Genomic DNA, 16,030 nt, shown 5'->3' on the forward strand with positions numbered 1-16,030 from the left:
TAAAGAGGACCGCACTATTCCTATTACAAGGAATGTTTACATTCCTTGTAATAGCAATAAAAGTGATCAAGAAAAAAGTTTTAAAAAAGGGAAAGTGTAAAAAAAAAAAAAATAAAACAATAAACAAAAATGAAAGCGCCCCGTGTGCCCCGTGTGTCATTTAAATGATATTCAATTGGTACTAAGGGGTCCAAAGTGTGCCAAGAAAATATCCCCCACACCATTACACCACCAGCCTGAACCATTGATGCAAGGCAGGATGGATCTATGCCTTCATGGTGTTTACACCAAATTCAGACTCATCAGACCAGCTAACGTTTTTCCAATCTTCTATTGTCCAATTTTGGTGATCCTGTGCTAATTGTAGCCTCAATTTCCTGTTCTTAGCTGACAGGAGTGGCACCCGGTGTGGTCTTCTGCTGCTGTAGCCCATCTGCTTCAAGGTTCAATGTATTGTGCATTCAGAGATGGTATTCTGCATACATTGGTTGTAATGAGTGGTTATTGGAGTTACTGTTGCCTTTCTATCATCTCCAGCCAGTCTGCCCATTCTCCTCTGACATCAACAGGGCATTTTCCTCCACATAACTGCCGCTCACTGGATATTTTCTCTTTTTTGGACCATTCTCTGTAATCCCTAGAGATGGTTGTGTGTGATTATCCCAGTAGATCAGCAGTTTTTAAAATACTCAGACCAGCCCATCTGGCACCAGCAACCATGCCACGTTCAAAGTCACTTAAATCCCCTTTCTGATGCTCGGTTTGAACTTCAGCAAGCTGTCTTCACAACATCTAGATGCCTAAATGCATTGAGTTGCTGCCATGTGATTGGCTGACTAGCAATTTGTGTTACCAAGCAATTGAGCAGGTGTACCTAATAAAGTGGCCAGTGAGTGTATACAGTATTATACATTTATATCCATGTTTCATAGGTGCATGCTGGGAGTCAGGCAACCGGAAACGCATCAAAAATGCATATATGTTTTTGATGTATTTTTTCAACTGAGCAGTGTGAAAGCAGCCTAATATATAGCTGGGTGGTTTCTGATCCATTAATGTGCGTCCATGTTTGATTATTGGCAGTAGCCAGAATCAGTATTGTTTGGTAAAGACTATAAAGTAATGTTAGCTGCTCAGTCAGCTGCTGAGATGTTGCTTTTACTTCCCAGCATGTCACTGACCTCAAGCAAATGTGCAACCAGTGTGGTTGGAACTAATTATTCACCAAGCAGTGAAGATGGAGCATCAGTATGACAGCCAGTCATCTAGGATTTATAAAGGGTGTGCGGAATGGCAAAGCAAATGTTTCATCCATGACAGATTCAATTGAAACGGTTCAGCTTTACTCAAGCTAGTATGCAGCCCGGGAATAAGAGAATGGCTGCTTCAAGCAAAGCTATACAATTTTATTATACACTTTATTAAAATCACAGATTAAACTGTTGGAATGTTAATTGTTATCAATTTTATGTATTTAAAGTGAAGTTCCACCCACTTTTACAACTCTTCAGCATCCCTCACTAAACTGTGCACTGTAAACAAATTGGATATTTTTTTTTTTTTCTCAGCACCTACTGTATATCTGCTGTATTCATTTTTCACTTCCTCCTCCCTGGCCGCGGCCCATTGCATCATTTCCTGTTTGCAATGACTTCTGGGAAGGGGCGGCAACTTCCTCTGAAACTGCCATTGCTATGGAAACCTGACCTGAAACCTATTACACTGCTTGTGCTGCACTGAGCATGTGCGAGATCTGCAAGGGTGAGATCCAGGAAGAAATACAGTCTGGTTTCAGATGCCCACACTTAAGATGGCCACGGCCTGCTGTAAGTTTATAAAATAAACTACTGCTATAAACTAACAAAACAGACCTTAGTTTACAGACCAACTTTACTAGAATACATTAAGCTTGTGTATTATAGGGGTATTTTTATTTAAAAAGTATAATTTCGGCCGGAACACCACTTTAACCACCTCCATACCAGACAGTCACCCCCTTCTAGCCCAGGCCAATGTTCAGCTTTCAGCGCTGTCACAATTTGAATGACAATTGGGCGGTCATGCAGCACTGTACTCATATGACAGGTTTATCATTTTGCTCACACAAATAGAGCTTTCTTTTCGTGGTATGTAACCATTTGCCGACCAGCCGCAGCAGGTTGCCTCGGCTGCGCAAATCGCTGTAGGTGTACAACATCTCCGGCGGCGTGCGCGCTCCCATTGGCCAGCGGGGATGAAGCTAATGAGCGGGTCCAGCGGACTCCATGTCCGCCGACCACCCGTGATCGTTCCCCGCAGCGACGGAACGGGGATCTGCCTGTATAAACAAGGCTAATCTCCGTTCTGACAGGGGAGATCACACAGATTTTTAATTTTATTTCAGGTACTTATATAGAGCCGTCAATTTATGCAGTGCTTTACATATACATTGTACATTCGCATCAGTCCCTACCCTCAAGGAGCTTACAACCTAAGGTCCCCAACACATTCATATATATACTAGGGCCAATTTAGACAGGATCCGATTAACCTATCAGCATGTCTTTAGAGTGTGGGAGGAAAGCGGAGTTCCTGGAGGAAACCCACACAGGCACAGGGAGAACGTGCAAACTCCAGGAAGATGGTGTCATGGTCGGGATTCAAACCAGCGACCCTTTTTGCTGCTAGGTGAAAGTGCTACCCCACTACCCCACTGTGCTGCCCATATCCTGTCTTTCTGCTATGCAGGAAGACAGATCTGTGTGTTGTCCCAGTGAGCCCATCCCCCCACAGTTAGAACACAGTGAGGGAACACAGTTAACCCCTTGATCGCCCCTGATGTTAACTGCTTCCCTGCCAGTGTCATTAGTACAATAACAGTGTATATTTTTAGCCCTGATTACTGTAATAATGTCACTGGTTCCCAAAAGCGTCAAAAATGTCCGTTAGGTGTCCGATCTGTCCGCCGCAATGTCGCAGTCCCACTAAAAATGACTGATCGCCGCCATTACTAGTAAAAAATTAATAAATAAAAAACATGCCAAAAAACAATCCCCTATTTTGTAGGCGCTATAACTTTTGCGCAAACCAATCAATATACGCTTATTAGGATTATTTTAACAAAAATATGTAGCAGAATACAAATTGGCCTAAATCGATGAATAAATTCGTTTTTTTTACATTTTTTTTTTGGAAATGTTCTATAGCAGAATGTAAAAAAAAAAAAAAAAAAAAAAAAATTGTTTTTTTTTCAAAATTGAAGCTATTTTTTTTGTTTATAGCGTAGTGTAAAAAATAAAAACCGCAGAGGTGATCAAATACCATCAAAAGAAAGCTCTATTTGTGGGTAGAAAAAGACATACAATTTGCTTGGGTACAACGTTGCACGACTACGCAATTGTCACTTAAAGCGACGCAGTTCTGTAATCGCAAAAAAATGACTTGGTCATTTAAGGGGGTAAATCCTTCCGGAGCTGAAGTAGTTAATCACCACTGGGTTTTTCATTTTTTGCTAAATAAATGAAAAAAAGACTGAAAATTTTGCGGAAAAAAAAAAAGCATTTTTTATTTATTTGCAAATTGTTTTTTAACAAAAACAATCTTTCTTCATTAAAATAGAAAATACCAAAGAGCTGAAATGAATATTTGAAATAATTAAATTAAGTGTTTGAAAATAACTAAATAATTAAGCTGCAATCATTTTAAAGGTGATCAGGCACCTTAGAGTGAATATAAAGTGCAATGAAGTGAATGATGTGTTCTAATTAACTTTCAATCAGTGCACAAAAATAGCTGGGACCAAATCCTATAAATCAATAAATAAAAATAAACATAAAATTAGTACCGTAAAATATCTTGTATCAAAATACTCTCAATATATATGTGATAAATAGAAGAAGTCAGTATCATGTACCTGATGTAGATGATCTAAATACTGTATATCAGTGATGATACTGGTGGATGTGGTTGATCGCTAACTGCAACCATATACCATAGATGCCAACAATAACACAGCTCTATAAGTTCACTTTGCGTGATGGTATCTCCATGTGTACTAGTACACAATTAAAACCAATACTCCTGTGACATGTATAGTCCAACCCAATTCACAAGTCCGTTCTAACTTGCTTAGGGATATTGCTTGTCACTGTTTCTGACTGGAGGTATCTTTACCGTTCTCAAGTGCAGATAGATTCATGAAATAAAACAAAGGAAAAACATCATTGCGCAATAATTAAATGCACCGGGATAATCCACGGTAAGGCTTTCACTCACATATCCCTGGATTCTATGCACTATGGTAGAAACAATCAGCCGCTCAGTGCGTGATACTTTTCCTCACACCGCTACTATCTTGCTGCAGACCAACCTCGATAGTCTACGTCACTGGTTCCTCCTACGCGTTGCGTCACAGGTCACGTGACTTTTTCAAGGATCTTTCTTCATAAGTTTAGGCCAAAATGTATTCTGCTACATTTCTTTGATGAAAACAGCCCAAATCAGCAAATATTATTTAGTCTGTAGGAAAGTTATAGAGTCCACAAACTATGGTATATAATCTGAAAATCAATCGATCCTGATGCACTCAGTTCTTGAGGGTCGTAAATGCCAGGTCAGTTACAAAAACCCCACCAAATGACCCCTTTTTGGAAAGTAGACAGTCCAAGGTATTTGGTAAGAGACATGGAGAGTTTTTGGAAGTTGTAATTTTTTTTCATAATTGTTTGGAAAATGAATTAAAAAAAATAAAAATAAAAATCACAAATTTTTGTCAGTACAAAATGACAAAACCTTTGGAAGTAAAACATATATAGTTGTGTAGATGTTAGCACAGAGTAACCTTTAATCACTTGCCCCCCCCCCAGTAGATTAACCCCCCCTTAACCCCCCTTCATGACCAGGCCATTTTTTGCTTTTTGGTACTGGATTATTTTAACTGACAATTGTGGGGTCATGCAATGCTGTACCCAAATGACATTTTTTACATTGACAATGCTCTGTCCCATCTTCCTCCTTGCCGATCAGCAGGTGCCGGTGGTCAATCATTGGCCGGCACCCGCTGATCGGCTTATGCTGTGACTAATCACAGCACAGCCAGTGCGCCCCCTACCCGGACGTGCTGGATCATGTGCTAGGTTTGTGATCTGGCACAGGAGAGCCAATCTGCCACTGTACTCATACATGAGGCAGTCGGCAAGTGGTTAAAAAGGTTCTTTACTTGTAAGAGAAAATACTACTTCAAGCTTGCTCCAGTGCTGGCCACACGTAAAAGCCTAGACATCTGGTCACAAGAGGTCTTCTTCTAACAATGTGAATCCTAATTCTTTTTTTCAGCAGCCTATGTATCTAAGTCATTCTCCCTTTAAAGTGGCACCAAAGGGCACCACCTGGGTCATTTTGAATTGAAAGTTTATCCACAAACTTTGTATAATGAAGCAAGTACCTGGGGAATTTGTGTACTTTTTCCACATCCTGTTTCTCCAATTATCACCACTGTTTGGTAATTCTCCAGTAAGTAAAGGATGTGATTTCTGAGCTGCAAGGAAAAAAAAAAAACAGTCATCATAAAGCTAACAGCTGCTGAACGCCTGAAATCTAAATAGAGAAAAAAGTTATTTCGTTTTGGGAGATGGAAATTTAGGAAACATACTGTGTAAGCATTAACATCCGGAGGCTGGCTGAGGTGAAAATAATATCTCTGTTTTAGTGAGTTTTCTTACTTAAAGTGGGGTTCCACCCAAAAAAACAAACATACCTGAAATATTCTAAAAACAAAAAACAAAAAAACATTTGGATATTTTTTTTTTTTTACTTACCTCTAAATGCCTGTTGCTAGGTGGTCCCTCGTAGTCTGCCTCTTCCTTTGCCTGGGCTGGTGACATCACTTCCCCCTCGGCACAGGAAGGGCTCCGCTCTGTTCCCTCCCTCCTGTCAATCATCTGGGACCCATTACAGGTCCCAGGTGATTGAGCGGCCAATCACGGCGCGCGGCGCCGCTCGCGCATGCGCAGTGGGTGCCAGGCTGTGAAGCCACAGCCCGGCGCCCACAGTTGAAATGCCGGCGCCGACGAGGGGAGGGGAGGGACGAGCGGGGCTTCGATCCCCCGCATCGCTGGACCCAGGGACAGGTAAGTGTCCAATTAAAAGTCAGCAGCTGCAGTATTTGTAGCTGCTGACTTTAAGTTTTTTTTTTTTAATGGACCCCCTGGGTGGAACCCCACTTTAAACAGAGACAACGTAAGTATCGAGAAAAAATCCCAATCGGACGTCTGCAATAAGTGTCGGTTCACAGTAGCCCACACTGTGCGTTCCGGTTATCACATCGATTCCCGCACCCATATCACGCCTCTCTTGCGAGACGCGCGGGGCTGCTGTTCATTTTCAGCCCACAGGGAAACCACATCAAAAAGATGCATGCACTTTTTTGTGCGTTTCACGTGGCACAGCAACCCATTTGAATGAATAAGCTGCCGTGCCAGAGCAAACGCGGGAAGCACAGAGGTATTTTTCTCATCTCTCTGGAAGCCTGTGTCTCTTATCATCCCTCCGTAGGTCCTGTTTACACTAGTGCGGGCTGTGCGTCCCATGATTGCTTGGGCACGGCAGCCAATTCATTTGAATAGGCAGCTGTGCCACGTGAAACACACAAAAAAGGTGCATATATCATGTTTAAAATGCGGCCACAGGAAAAGCGCATGGTGTTTTTGACTATGCAGTTCCTGCACCTGCAAAGGCACTGTGGGCTGAGATGCGTGGGAGGTGCCATTCAAAATGAATGGCAGCCCTGCGCATCTCGCAAGAGTAGTGCGATTCAGCTACGGGTATCAATGCGATTCCCCCATCCACAATGCATGGCCCACACAGCCAGCCTAAAGCTTGGTTCACACCTATGCAGTTTGCTGTTGATCCGTTTCTGCAGTGCTTTTTGCACACAAATTTTTCTAACCTTTTTAATGCGTTTTGCATTTTTTTTGGCCAATTCGTTGTTGGGTGGATTAAAAAAAAAAAGGCAAAACACAAATCGCGGCAAGATCACACTAAATGCTTTTCTGAAGCTTTGACGTTTCCACTAAAGTCTACTGAACCAAAAACGCATTGTTTTGCTTTTTAAAAAAAAGTCCCTGACCTTTTCCAAAAATGTAGTGGCTGAAAAAAATCACAGATGTGAGCATGCCCCATAGGAACCCATGTTAAATGGACTGTGATGCGTTTCTGCAAAAAGCAATAACAAAATGCATAGGTGTGAACTGAGCCTAAGACTCTACAGCATTCAACATTTCCGTAAATGCCCGATGCCTGTCTTCCCTCGCACACTAAGGCTCCATCCTCTGACCCCTACGCTAATGCCATGTCCTGTAGTAATGTAGGGATCAGAAGTAACCACATGCAGTAGGGTCACAGGCATCTGAACATGCCAGGTACCCCTTTACAGCAGCATGTACAAATTTATAGCATACAGGATTTCACAATAGCCCGCATTAACTAGAGATGGAGTACTTAAAGGATTTTGAAATCCTTATGGTGCTCAGATAAATAATCAATTTTTTTTTTTGTTTTACCTTAAAAACAGGCAGCTTCTGTCTTTGTTGTTCTATTGAAAGGGAGGCATGTGGGTTATAGATAACCGAAGTCACTTCAGCATTACTTTGCCTCTCCTCAGCGAGGTTGGCACCAGGACCCTCTGTACCTGTAAACACAACACACACAATTGTCAAATAGATGGATCCTTAGTAGCTTTTTTAAATAGAAAAAAGGGGAAGACTTTGTGCTGTTCTTGGGATTAATTAGGGTCATATCACACCAGCAATCCTGACGCTGCCATGAGCTTGTTAGCGACAAGATTGCTTAAAAAAAACTGCACAGAACATATTCACTTAACTCTGCGTATCACTCCCTCGCCAGCTAGATGAGTAGTGCTAAAACGCAGCAGAATGATACAGTGCCTTGAAAAAGTATTCACACCCCTTGAAATTTTCCACATTTTGTAATGCTACAACCAAAAAAGTAAATGGTTTTTTATTGGGATCTTATGTGATAGACCAACACAAAGTGGCACATAATTGTGAAGTGGAAGGAAAATTATAAATGGTTTTTCAAAATTTTTTACAAATAAATATGTGAAAAGTGTGGCGTGCATTTGTATTTAGCCCCCCGGAGTCAATACTTTGTAGAACCTCCTTCCTCTGCAATTACAGCTGCAAGTTTTTTTGGGGATGTCTTTACCAGCTTTGCACATCTAAAGAGTGACATTTCTGCCCATTCTTCTTTGCAAAATAGCTCAAGCTCTGTCAGATTGGATGGAGAGCGTCTGTGAACAGCAATTTTCAAGTCTTGCCACAGATTCTCAATTGGATTTAGGTTTGGACTTTGACTGGGCCATTCTAACACATAAATATGCTTCGATCTAAACCATTCCATTGTAGCTCTGGCTGTATGTTTAGGGTCGTTGTCCTGCTGTAAGGTGAACCTCCGCCCCAGTCTCAAGTCTTTTGCAAACTCTAACAGGTTTTCTTCTAAGATTGCCCTGTATTTGGCTCCATCCATCTTCCCATCAACTCTGACCAGCTTCCCTGTCCCTGCTGAAGAAAAGCATCCCCACAACATGATGCTGCCACCACCCTGCTTCACGGTGGGGATGGTGTGTTCAGGGTGATGTGCAGTGTTAGTTTTCCGCCACACATAGCCTTTTGCCTTTAGGCCAAAAAGTTTAATTTTGGTCTCATCCGACCAGAGCACCTTCTTCCACATGTTTGCTGTGTCCCCCACATAGCATCTTCCAAACTGCAAACAGGACTTCTTATGACTTTCTTTCAACAATGGCTTTCTTCTTGCCACTCTTCCATAAAGGCCAGATTTGTGGAGTGCACCACTAATTGTCCTGTGGACAGATTCTCCTACCTGAGCTGTGGATCTCTGCACCCACCCACATGACCGCATCATTCAATTACAGAGTTCTTTGAATAAATGCCTCAGCTGACAGCTTGTAGTTCTCAATGAACTGCTGGGTGAGCACTATTGTAATTCACTGAGCTTCCTGGACTGAAGCGTCTGCCTGTACTGGAGGTATGGGTACACAGCTATGCTGACAATCTGTAGGAGCCTGACATTGCACCTGCGATTTGCTGATCGCAGTTGCAAGGCGTTCCAGGCTTCTAAGAAAAAAAATAAAATAGTAAATGCATTTTTTTTTACATGGAAAAAAAAGTGCATTTATTTATTTTTTAACGGTGAAGTATCCTTTAGCATAACAGCCAGGCAATTTGCTTTTTCACAAGCAGGTCAGTAACTGCAACACTTGAATTTCTCCAATGACAGATTTTTTTTCAAGCATCCTGATGGGTTTTATTTAAATTTTCTTTAAAAAGGTTCAGGAGTTTAAAGTTGAACTCCAAGGGAAATACACATATTCTACAGTGAGGGAAAAAAGGCATTTGATCCCCTGCGGATTTTGTATGTTTGCCCACTAACAAAGAAACAATCAGTCTACAATTTTAATGGTAGGTTTCATTTAACAGTTAGAGATAGAACAACAACAAAAACAAAAAAAAGTTATGAATTGATTTGCATTTTAATGATTGAAATAAGTATTTGACCCCTTCACAAAACATGACTTGGTACTCGGTGGAGAAACCCTTGTTGCCAAAATACAGAGGTCAGACGTTTCTTGTAGTCGGCCACCAGGTTTGCACACATCTCAGGAGGGATTTTGTCCCACTCCTCTTTGCAGATCCTCTCCAAGTCATTAAGGATTCGAGGCTGATGTTTGGTGACTCGAACCTTCAGCTCCCTCCACATATTTTCTATGGGATTAAGGTCTGGAGACCGGCTAGGCCACTCTAGGACCTTCTTCTTTAGCCACTTTGTTGCCTTGGCTGTGTGTTTTGGGTCATTGTCATGCTTGAATACCCATCCACGACCCATTTTCAATGCCCTGGCTGAGGGAAGGAGGTTCTCACCCAAGATTTGACAGTACATGGCCCCGTCCATCGTCCCTTTGATGCAGTGAAGTTGTCCTGTCCCCTTTGCAGAAAACACCCCCAAAGCATAATGTTTCCACCTCCATGTTTGTTGGTGGGGATGGTGTTCTTGGGGTCATAGGCAGCAATTCCTCCTCCTCCAAACACGAGTTGATGCCAAAGAACTTGATTTTGGTCTCATCTGACCACAACACTTTTACCCATTTCTCCTCTGAATCATTCAGATGTTCATTAGCAAACTTCAGACAGGCCTGTACATGTGCTTTCTTGAGCAGGGGGACCTTGTAGGCGCTGCAGGATTTCAGTCCTTCACAGCGTAGTGTGTTACCAATTGTTTTCTTGGTGACTATGGTCCCAGCTGCCTTGAGATCATTGACAAGATTCTCCCGTGTAGTTCTGGGCCGATTCCTCACCGTTCTCATGATCATTGAAACTCCATGAGGTGAGATCTTGCATGGAGCCCCAGACCGAGGGAGATTGACAGTTATTTTGTGTTTCTTCCATTTGCAAATAATCACCAACTGTTGTCACCCTCTCACCAAGCTGCTTGGCGATGGTCTTATAACCCATTCCAGCCTTGTGTAGGACTACAATCTTGTCCCTGACATCCTTGGACAGATCTTCGGTCTTGGCCATGGTGGAGAGATTGGAATCTAAATGATTGATTGCTTCTGTGGACAGTTGTCTTTTATACAGGTAACAAGCTGAGATTAGGAGCACTCCTTTTAAGAGAGTGCTTCTACTCTCAGCTCGTTACCTGTATAGAAGACACCTGGGAGCCAGAAATTTTGCAGATAGATAGGGGATCAAATACTTATTTCACTCATTAAAATGCAAATCAATTTAGAACTTTTTTGAAATGTGTTTTTCTGGATATTTTTGTTGTTAGTCTGTCTCTCACTGCTAAAAGAAACCTCCCATTAAAATTATAGACTGATCATTTCTTTGTCATTAAGCAACTATACAAAATAAGCAGGGGATCAAATACTTTTTTCCCCTCACTGTATAGAAGCTGCCGTACCTACCAAATGATACATATTTCTGTTCATCCCGTCCTGGGAATAAACAGTCCTCGAAGGCTGCTTAACAAGGTTGATGAGTGGTCAGGACGTGGCGGTGACGAGTGGTCAGGACGTGGCGGTGACGAGTGGTCAGGACGTGGCGGTGACGAGTGGTCAGGACGTGGCGGTGACGAGTGGTCAGGACGTGGCGGTGACGAGTGGTCAGGACGTGGCGGTGACGAGTGGTCAGGACGTGGCGGTGACGAGTGGTCAGGACGTGGCGGTGACGAGTGGTCAGGACGTGGCGGTGACGAGTGGTCAGGACGTGGCGGTGACGAGTGGTCAGGACGTGGCGGTGACGAGTGGTCAGGACGTGGCGGTGACGAGTGGTCAGGACGTGGCGGTGACGAGTGGTCAGGACGTGGCGGTGACGAGTGGTCAGGACGTGGCGGTGACGAGTGGTCAGGACGTGGCGGTGACGAGTGGTCAGGACGTGGCGGTGACGAGTGGTCAGGACGTGGCGGTGACGAGTGGTCAGGACGTGGCGGTGACGAGTGGTCAGGACGTGGCGGTGACGAGTGGTCAGGACGTGGTGGTGGTAACGAGTGGTCAGGACGCGGCGGTGGTAACGAGTGGTCAGGACGCGGCGGTGGTGACGAGTGGTCAGGACGCGGCGGTGACGAGTGGTCAGGACGTGGGGGTGACGAGTGGTCAGGACGTGGGGGTGACGAGTGGTCAGGACGTGGGGGTGACGAGTGGTCAGGACGTGGGGGTGACGAGTGGTCAGGACGTGGAGGTGGGGGTGACGAGTGGTCAGGACGTGGAGGTGGGGGTGACGAGTGGTCAGGACGTGGAGGTGGGGGTGACGAGTGGTCAGGACGTGGTGGTGGTGACGAGTGGTCAGGACGCGGCGGGGGTGACGAGTGGTCAGGACGTGGGGGTGACGAGTGGTCAGGACGTGGGGGTGACGAGTGGTCAGGACGTGGGGGTGACGAGTGGTCAGGACGTGGAGGTGGGGGTGACGAGTGGTCAGGACGTGGAGGTGACGAGTGGTCAGGACGTGGAGGTGACGAGTGGTCAGGACGTGGAGGTGACGAGTGGTCAGGACGTGGAGGTGACGAGTGGTCAGGACGTGGAGGTGACGAGTGGTCAGGACGTGGAGGTGACGAGTGGTCAGGACGCGGCGGCGCCGACGAGTGGTCAGGACGCGGCGGCGCCGACGAGTGGTCAGGACGCGGCGGCGCCGACGAGTGGTCAGGATGTGGCAGTTGGTCAGGACATGGCGGTGGCGACTGGTCAGGACGTGGCGGTGGCGATTGGTCAGGACGTGGCGGTGGCGATTGGTCAAGACGTGACGATTGGTCAAGACGTGGCTGTGGCGATTGGTCAGGATGTGGCGGTGGCGATTGGTCAGGATGTGACGATTGGTCAGGACGTGGCGGTGGCGATTGGTCAGGACGTGACGATTGGTCAGGACGTGGCGGTGGCGATTGATCAGGATGTGGCGGTGGCGATTGGTCAGGACGTGACGATTGGTCAGGATGTGGCGGTGGCGATTGGTCAAGACGTGACGATTGGTCAAGACGTGGCGGTGGCGATTGGTCAGGATGTGGCGGTGGCGATTGGTCAGGATGTGGCGGTGGCGATTGGTCAGGATGTGGCGGTGGCGATTGGTCAAGACGTGACGATTGGTCAAGACGTGGCGATGACGATTGGTCAGGATGTGGCGGTGGCAATTGGTCAAGACGTGACGATTGGTCAAGACGTGGCGGTGACGATTGGTCAAGATGTGGCGGTGGCGACTGGTCAGGATGTGGCGGTGGCGACTGGTCAGGATGTGGCGGTGGCGATTGGTCAGGATGTGGCGGTGGCGATTGGTCAGGATGTGGCGGTGGCGATTGGTCAGGATGTGGCGGTGGCGATTGGTCAAGACGTGACGATTGGTCAAGACGTGGCGGTGGCGATTGGTCAAGACGTGGCGGTGGCGATTGGTCAAGACGTGGCGGTGGCGATTGGTCAGGACGTGGCGGTGGCGATTGGTCAGGATGTGGCGGTGACGATTGGTCAGGATGTGGCGGTGACGATTGGTCAGGATGTGGCGGTGACGATTGGTCAGGATGTGGCGGTGACGATTGGTCAGGATGTGGCGGTGACGATTGGTCAAGACGTGACGATTGGTCAAGACGTGACGATTGGTCAAGACGTGACGGTGACGATTGGTCAGGATGTGGCGGTGGCGATTGGTCAGGATGTGGCGATTGGTCAGGATGTGGCGGTGGCGATTGATCAGGATGTGGCGGTGGCGATTGGTCAGGACGTGACGATTGGTCAAGACGTGGCGGTGACGATTGGTCAGGATGTGGCGGTGGCAATTGGTCAAGACGTGACGATTGGACAAGACGTGGCGATGACGATTGGTCAGGATGTGGCGGTGACGACTGGTCAGGATGTGGCGGTTGGTCAGGATGTGGCGGTGGCGATTGGTCAGGATGTGGCGGTGGCGATTGGTCAGGATGTGGCGGTGGCGATTGGTCAAGACGTGACGATTGGTCAGGACGTGGCGGTGGCGATTGGTCAAGACGTGGCGATTGGTCAAGACGTGGCGATTGGTCAAGACGTGGCGATTGGTCAAGACGTGGCGATTGGTCAAGACGTGGCGATTGGTCAAGACGTGGCGGTGGCGATTGGTCAGGATGTGGCGGTGACGATTGGTCAGGATGTGGCGGTGACGATTGGTCAGGATGTGGCGGTGACGATTGGTCAGGATGTGGCGGTGACGATTGGTCAGGATGTGGCGGTGACGATTGGTCAAGACGTGACGATTGGTCAAGACGTGACGGTGACGATTGGTCAGGATGTGGCGGTGGCGATTGGTCAGGATGTGGCGATTGGTCAGGATGTGGCGGTGGCGATTGGTCAGGATGTGGCGGTGGCAATTGGTCAAGACGTGACGATTGGTCAAGACGTGGCGGTGACGATTGGTCAGGATGTGGCGGTGGCGATTGGTCAGGATGTGGCGGTGGCGATTGGTCAGGATGTGGCGGTGGCGATTGGTCAGGATGTGGCGGTGGCGATTGGTCAGGATGTGGCGGTGGCGATTGGTCAGGATGTGGCGGTGGCAATTGGTCAAGACGTGACGATTGGTCAAGACGTGGCGGTGACGATTGGTCAGGATGTGGCGGTGGCGATTGGTCAGGATGTGGCGGTGGCGATTGGTCAGGATGTGGCGGTGGCGATTGGTCAGGATGTGGCGGTGGCGATTGGTCAGGATGTGGCGGTGGCGATTGGTCAAGACGTGACGATTGGTCAGGACGTGGCGGTGGCGATTGGTCAGGACGTGGCGGTGGCGATTGGTCAAGACGTGGCGGTGGCGATTGGTCAAGACGTGGCGATTGGTCAAGACGTGGCGGTGGCGATTGGTCAAGACGTGGCGATTGGTCAAGACGTGGCGGTGGCGATTAGTCAAGACGTGGCGGTGGCGATTGGTCAAGACGTGGCGGTGGGGGTGACGATTGGTCAGGACGTGGTGGTGGCGATTGGTCAAGACGTGGCGGTGGCGATTGGTCAAGACGTGGCGATTGGTCAAGACGTGGTGGTGGCGATTGGTCAAGACGTGGCGGTGGTGACGATTGGTCAGGACGTGGCAGTGGTGACGATTGGTCAGGACGTGGCAGTGGTGACGATTGGTCAGGACGTGGCAGTGGTGACGATTGGTCAGGACGTGGTGACGATTAGTCAGAAAGTGGAGGTGGTGACGATTGGTCAGGACGTGGTGACGATTGGTCAGGACGTGGTGACGATTGGTCAGGACGTGGTGACGATTGGTCAGGACGTGGTGACGATTGGTCAGGACGTGGTGACGATTGGTCAGGACGTGGCGGTGACGAGTGGTCATGACTTAGTGATGGGGGTGACAATCGGTCAGCACGTGGCGGTGATATGAACACCAGATCCCACCATACGATGTACAGAGTTCTCTGACTCTTCAGGTTCTCTTGTAATGAGCAGCACTGGTAGGAGCCGGGCGCAGTATTTGGCTGAGTGATCCCCTCAGCCCTTGTGGACTGTTTCTCAGCAATGTGCCATAACGCCCGGTACTTCCAGGCTGACAATAACGAAGGTTCCAACTCAGCCCCCCCCCCGGATAGGAAGCCCTGAGTTCCACGCACACCGGACCTGGCACCCCGCTCACCCCTCCCCCGCACCTCGCCCGCCGTTTTCTTACCCGGCTTCCAGAAGCGGATCGGCCCCACGGGCGCCGCCATCTTTGTTGAGGGAGCACGGCGGAGGAAGTGAGCATGCGCGGAGGCCGTGGAGGAGAGTGATGGACAGTCACCATGGTTTCCTTCCGGCTTGTCGGAGAGATCGCAAATGCAGTAGCCGAGCAGCAGAGCGGACAGAGTGCGAGGCATAGGGGTGTACACAGCGGGGTGATGGGGGGAGAAGGAGGGAGGAGAGGGGCACAGGGCTGCCGGGAGGGAGGAGGAGGGGAGGAGATGGTGATGTAAGGGGGAGGTCATCATGGGAGGGAGAGGATTTCCGGGGATCACCATCATCAGGTGTCCTCCATGACCACCAACCGACCATCACCGACCGTCATCCACCGACCGACCTGTGCCAGGAGAGATCAGCCAATATTGTCCGGAGTCCTGTGTACTCTTCTATGGATCTCGGTGTGCTCTGTGTATTCCTTCCAGATCTGGGCAGTCCCCCGGGGTCACAATTCACTAACATTTCCCGCATGCGATAACGCGGTCACATGACTCATTTGCATAAATTTATCGCATACGGTACTAAAGTCCAATTCACAATTTGTTTTTTGTTTTTTATAAATAACGATTATGCGGTATTTACTGCAAAATTAAAAATGTGCCGGTAAATGTCATTCAAAGCTATGCGGTAAGCTCCTAAAGAGGAACTGCAGTCTGCTCACATAATCTGTAATAAAAACATCTTTGCCATTCTGAAGCTTCCCTCCAACCATTTTGCATATTATTTTATATATACTGTGATTCTGTACTTGCCAAATATGCTGCAGAAATCTCCCTCCACTGAGTCTGGCTGCAGCCATTT

General features: G+C 47.4%; 1 protein-coding gene across 2 annotated transcripts in view; it reads right to left on the reverse strand.

Annotated features, from left to right (window-relative positions):
- DHX35 (DEAH-box helicase 35) overlaps positions 1-15,443 on the reverse strand; it is a 112,837-nt gene extending 97,394 nt beyond the window's left edge. The window contains exons 1-3 of one of the 2 annotated variants that reach the window (XR_012236764.1): positions 15,183-15,443; positions 7,539-7,666; positions 5,423-5,515 (exon numbers count right to left, since the gene is read on the reverse strand). Coding sequence is in view for 1 of the 2 variants with exons in the window: in XM_073606393.1 (XP_073462494.1) it covers positions 5,423-5,515; positions 7,539-7,666; positions 15,183-15,369 (408 nt within the window). In the remaining variant the exon portion in view is untranslated. The remainder of the gene's footprint in view (positions 1-5,422; positions 5,516-7,538; positions 7,667-15,182) is intronic. The other variant, XM_073606393.1, reaches the window with a different exon arrangement.
- Between the last annotated feature and the right edge of the window lie 587 nt (positions 15,444-16,030).

The sequence above is a fragment of the Aquarana catesbeiana genome, linkage group LG12, assembly GCF_042186555.1.
Source record: "Aquarana catesbeiana isolate 2022-GZ linkage group LG12, ASM4218655v1, whole genome shotgun sequence".
Taxonomy (NCBI): Eukaryota; Metazoa; Chordata; class Amphibia; order Anura; family Ranidae; genus Aquarana; species Aquarana catesbeiana.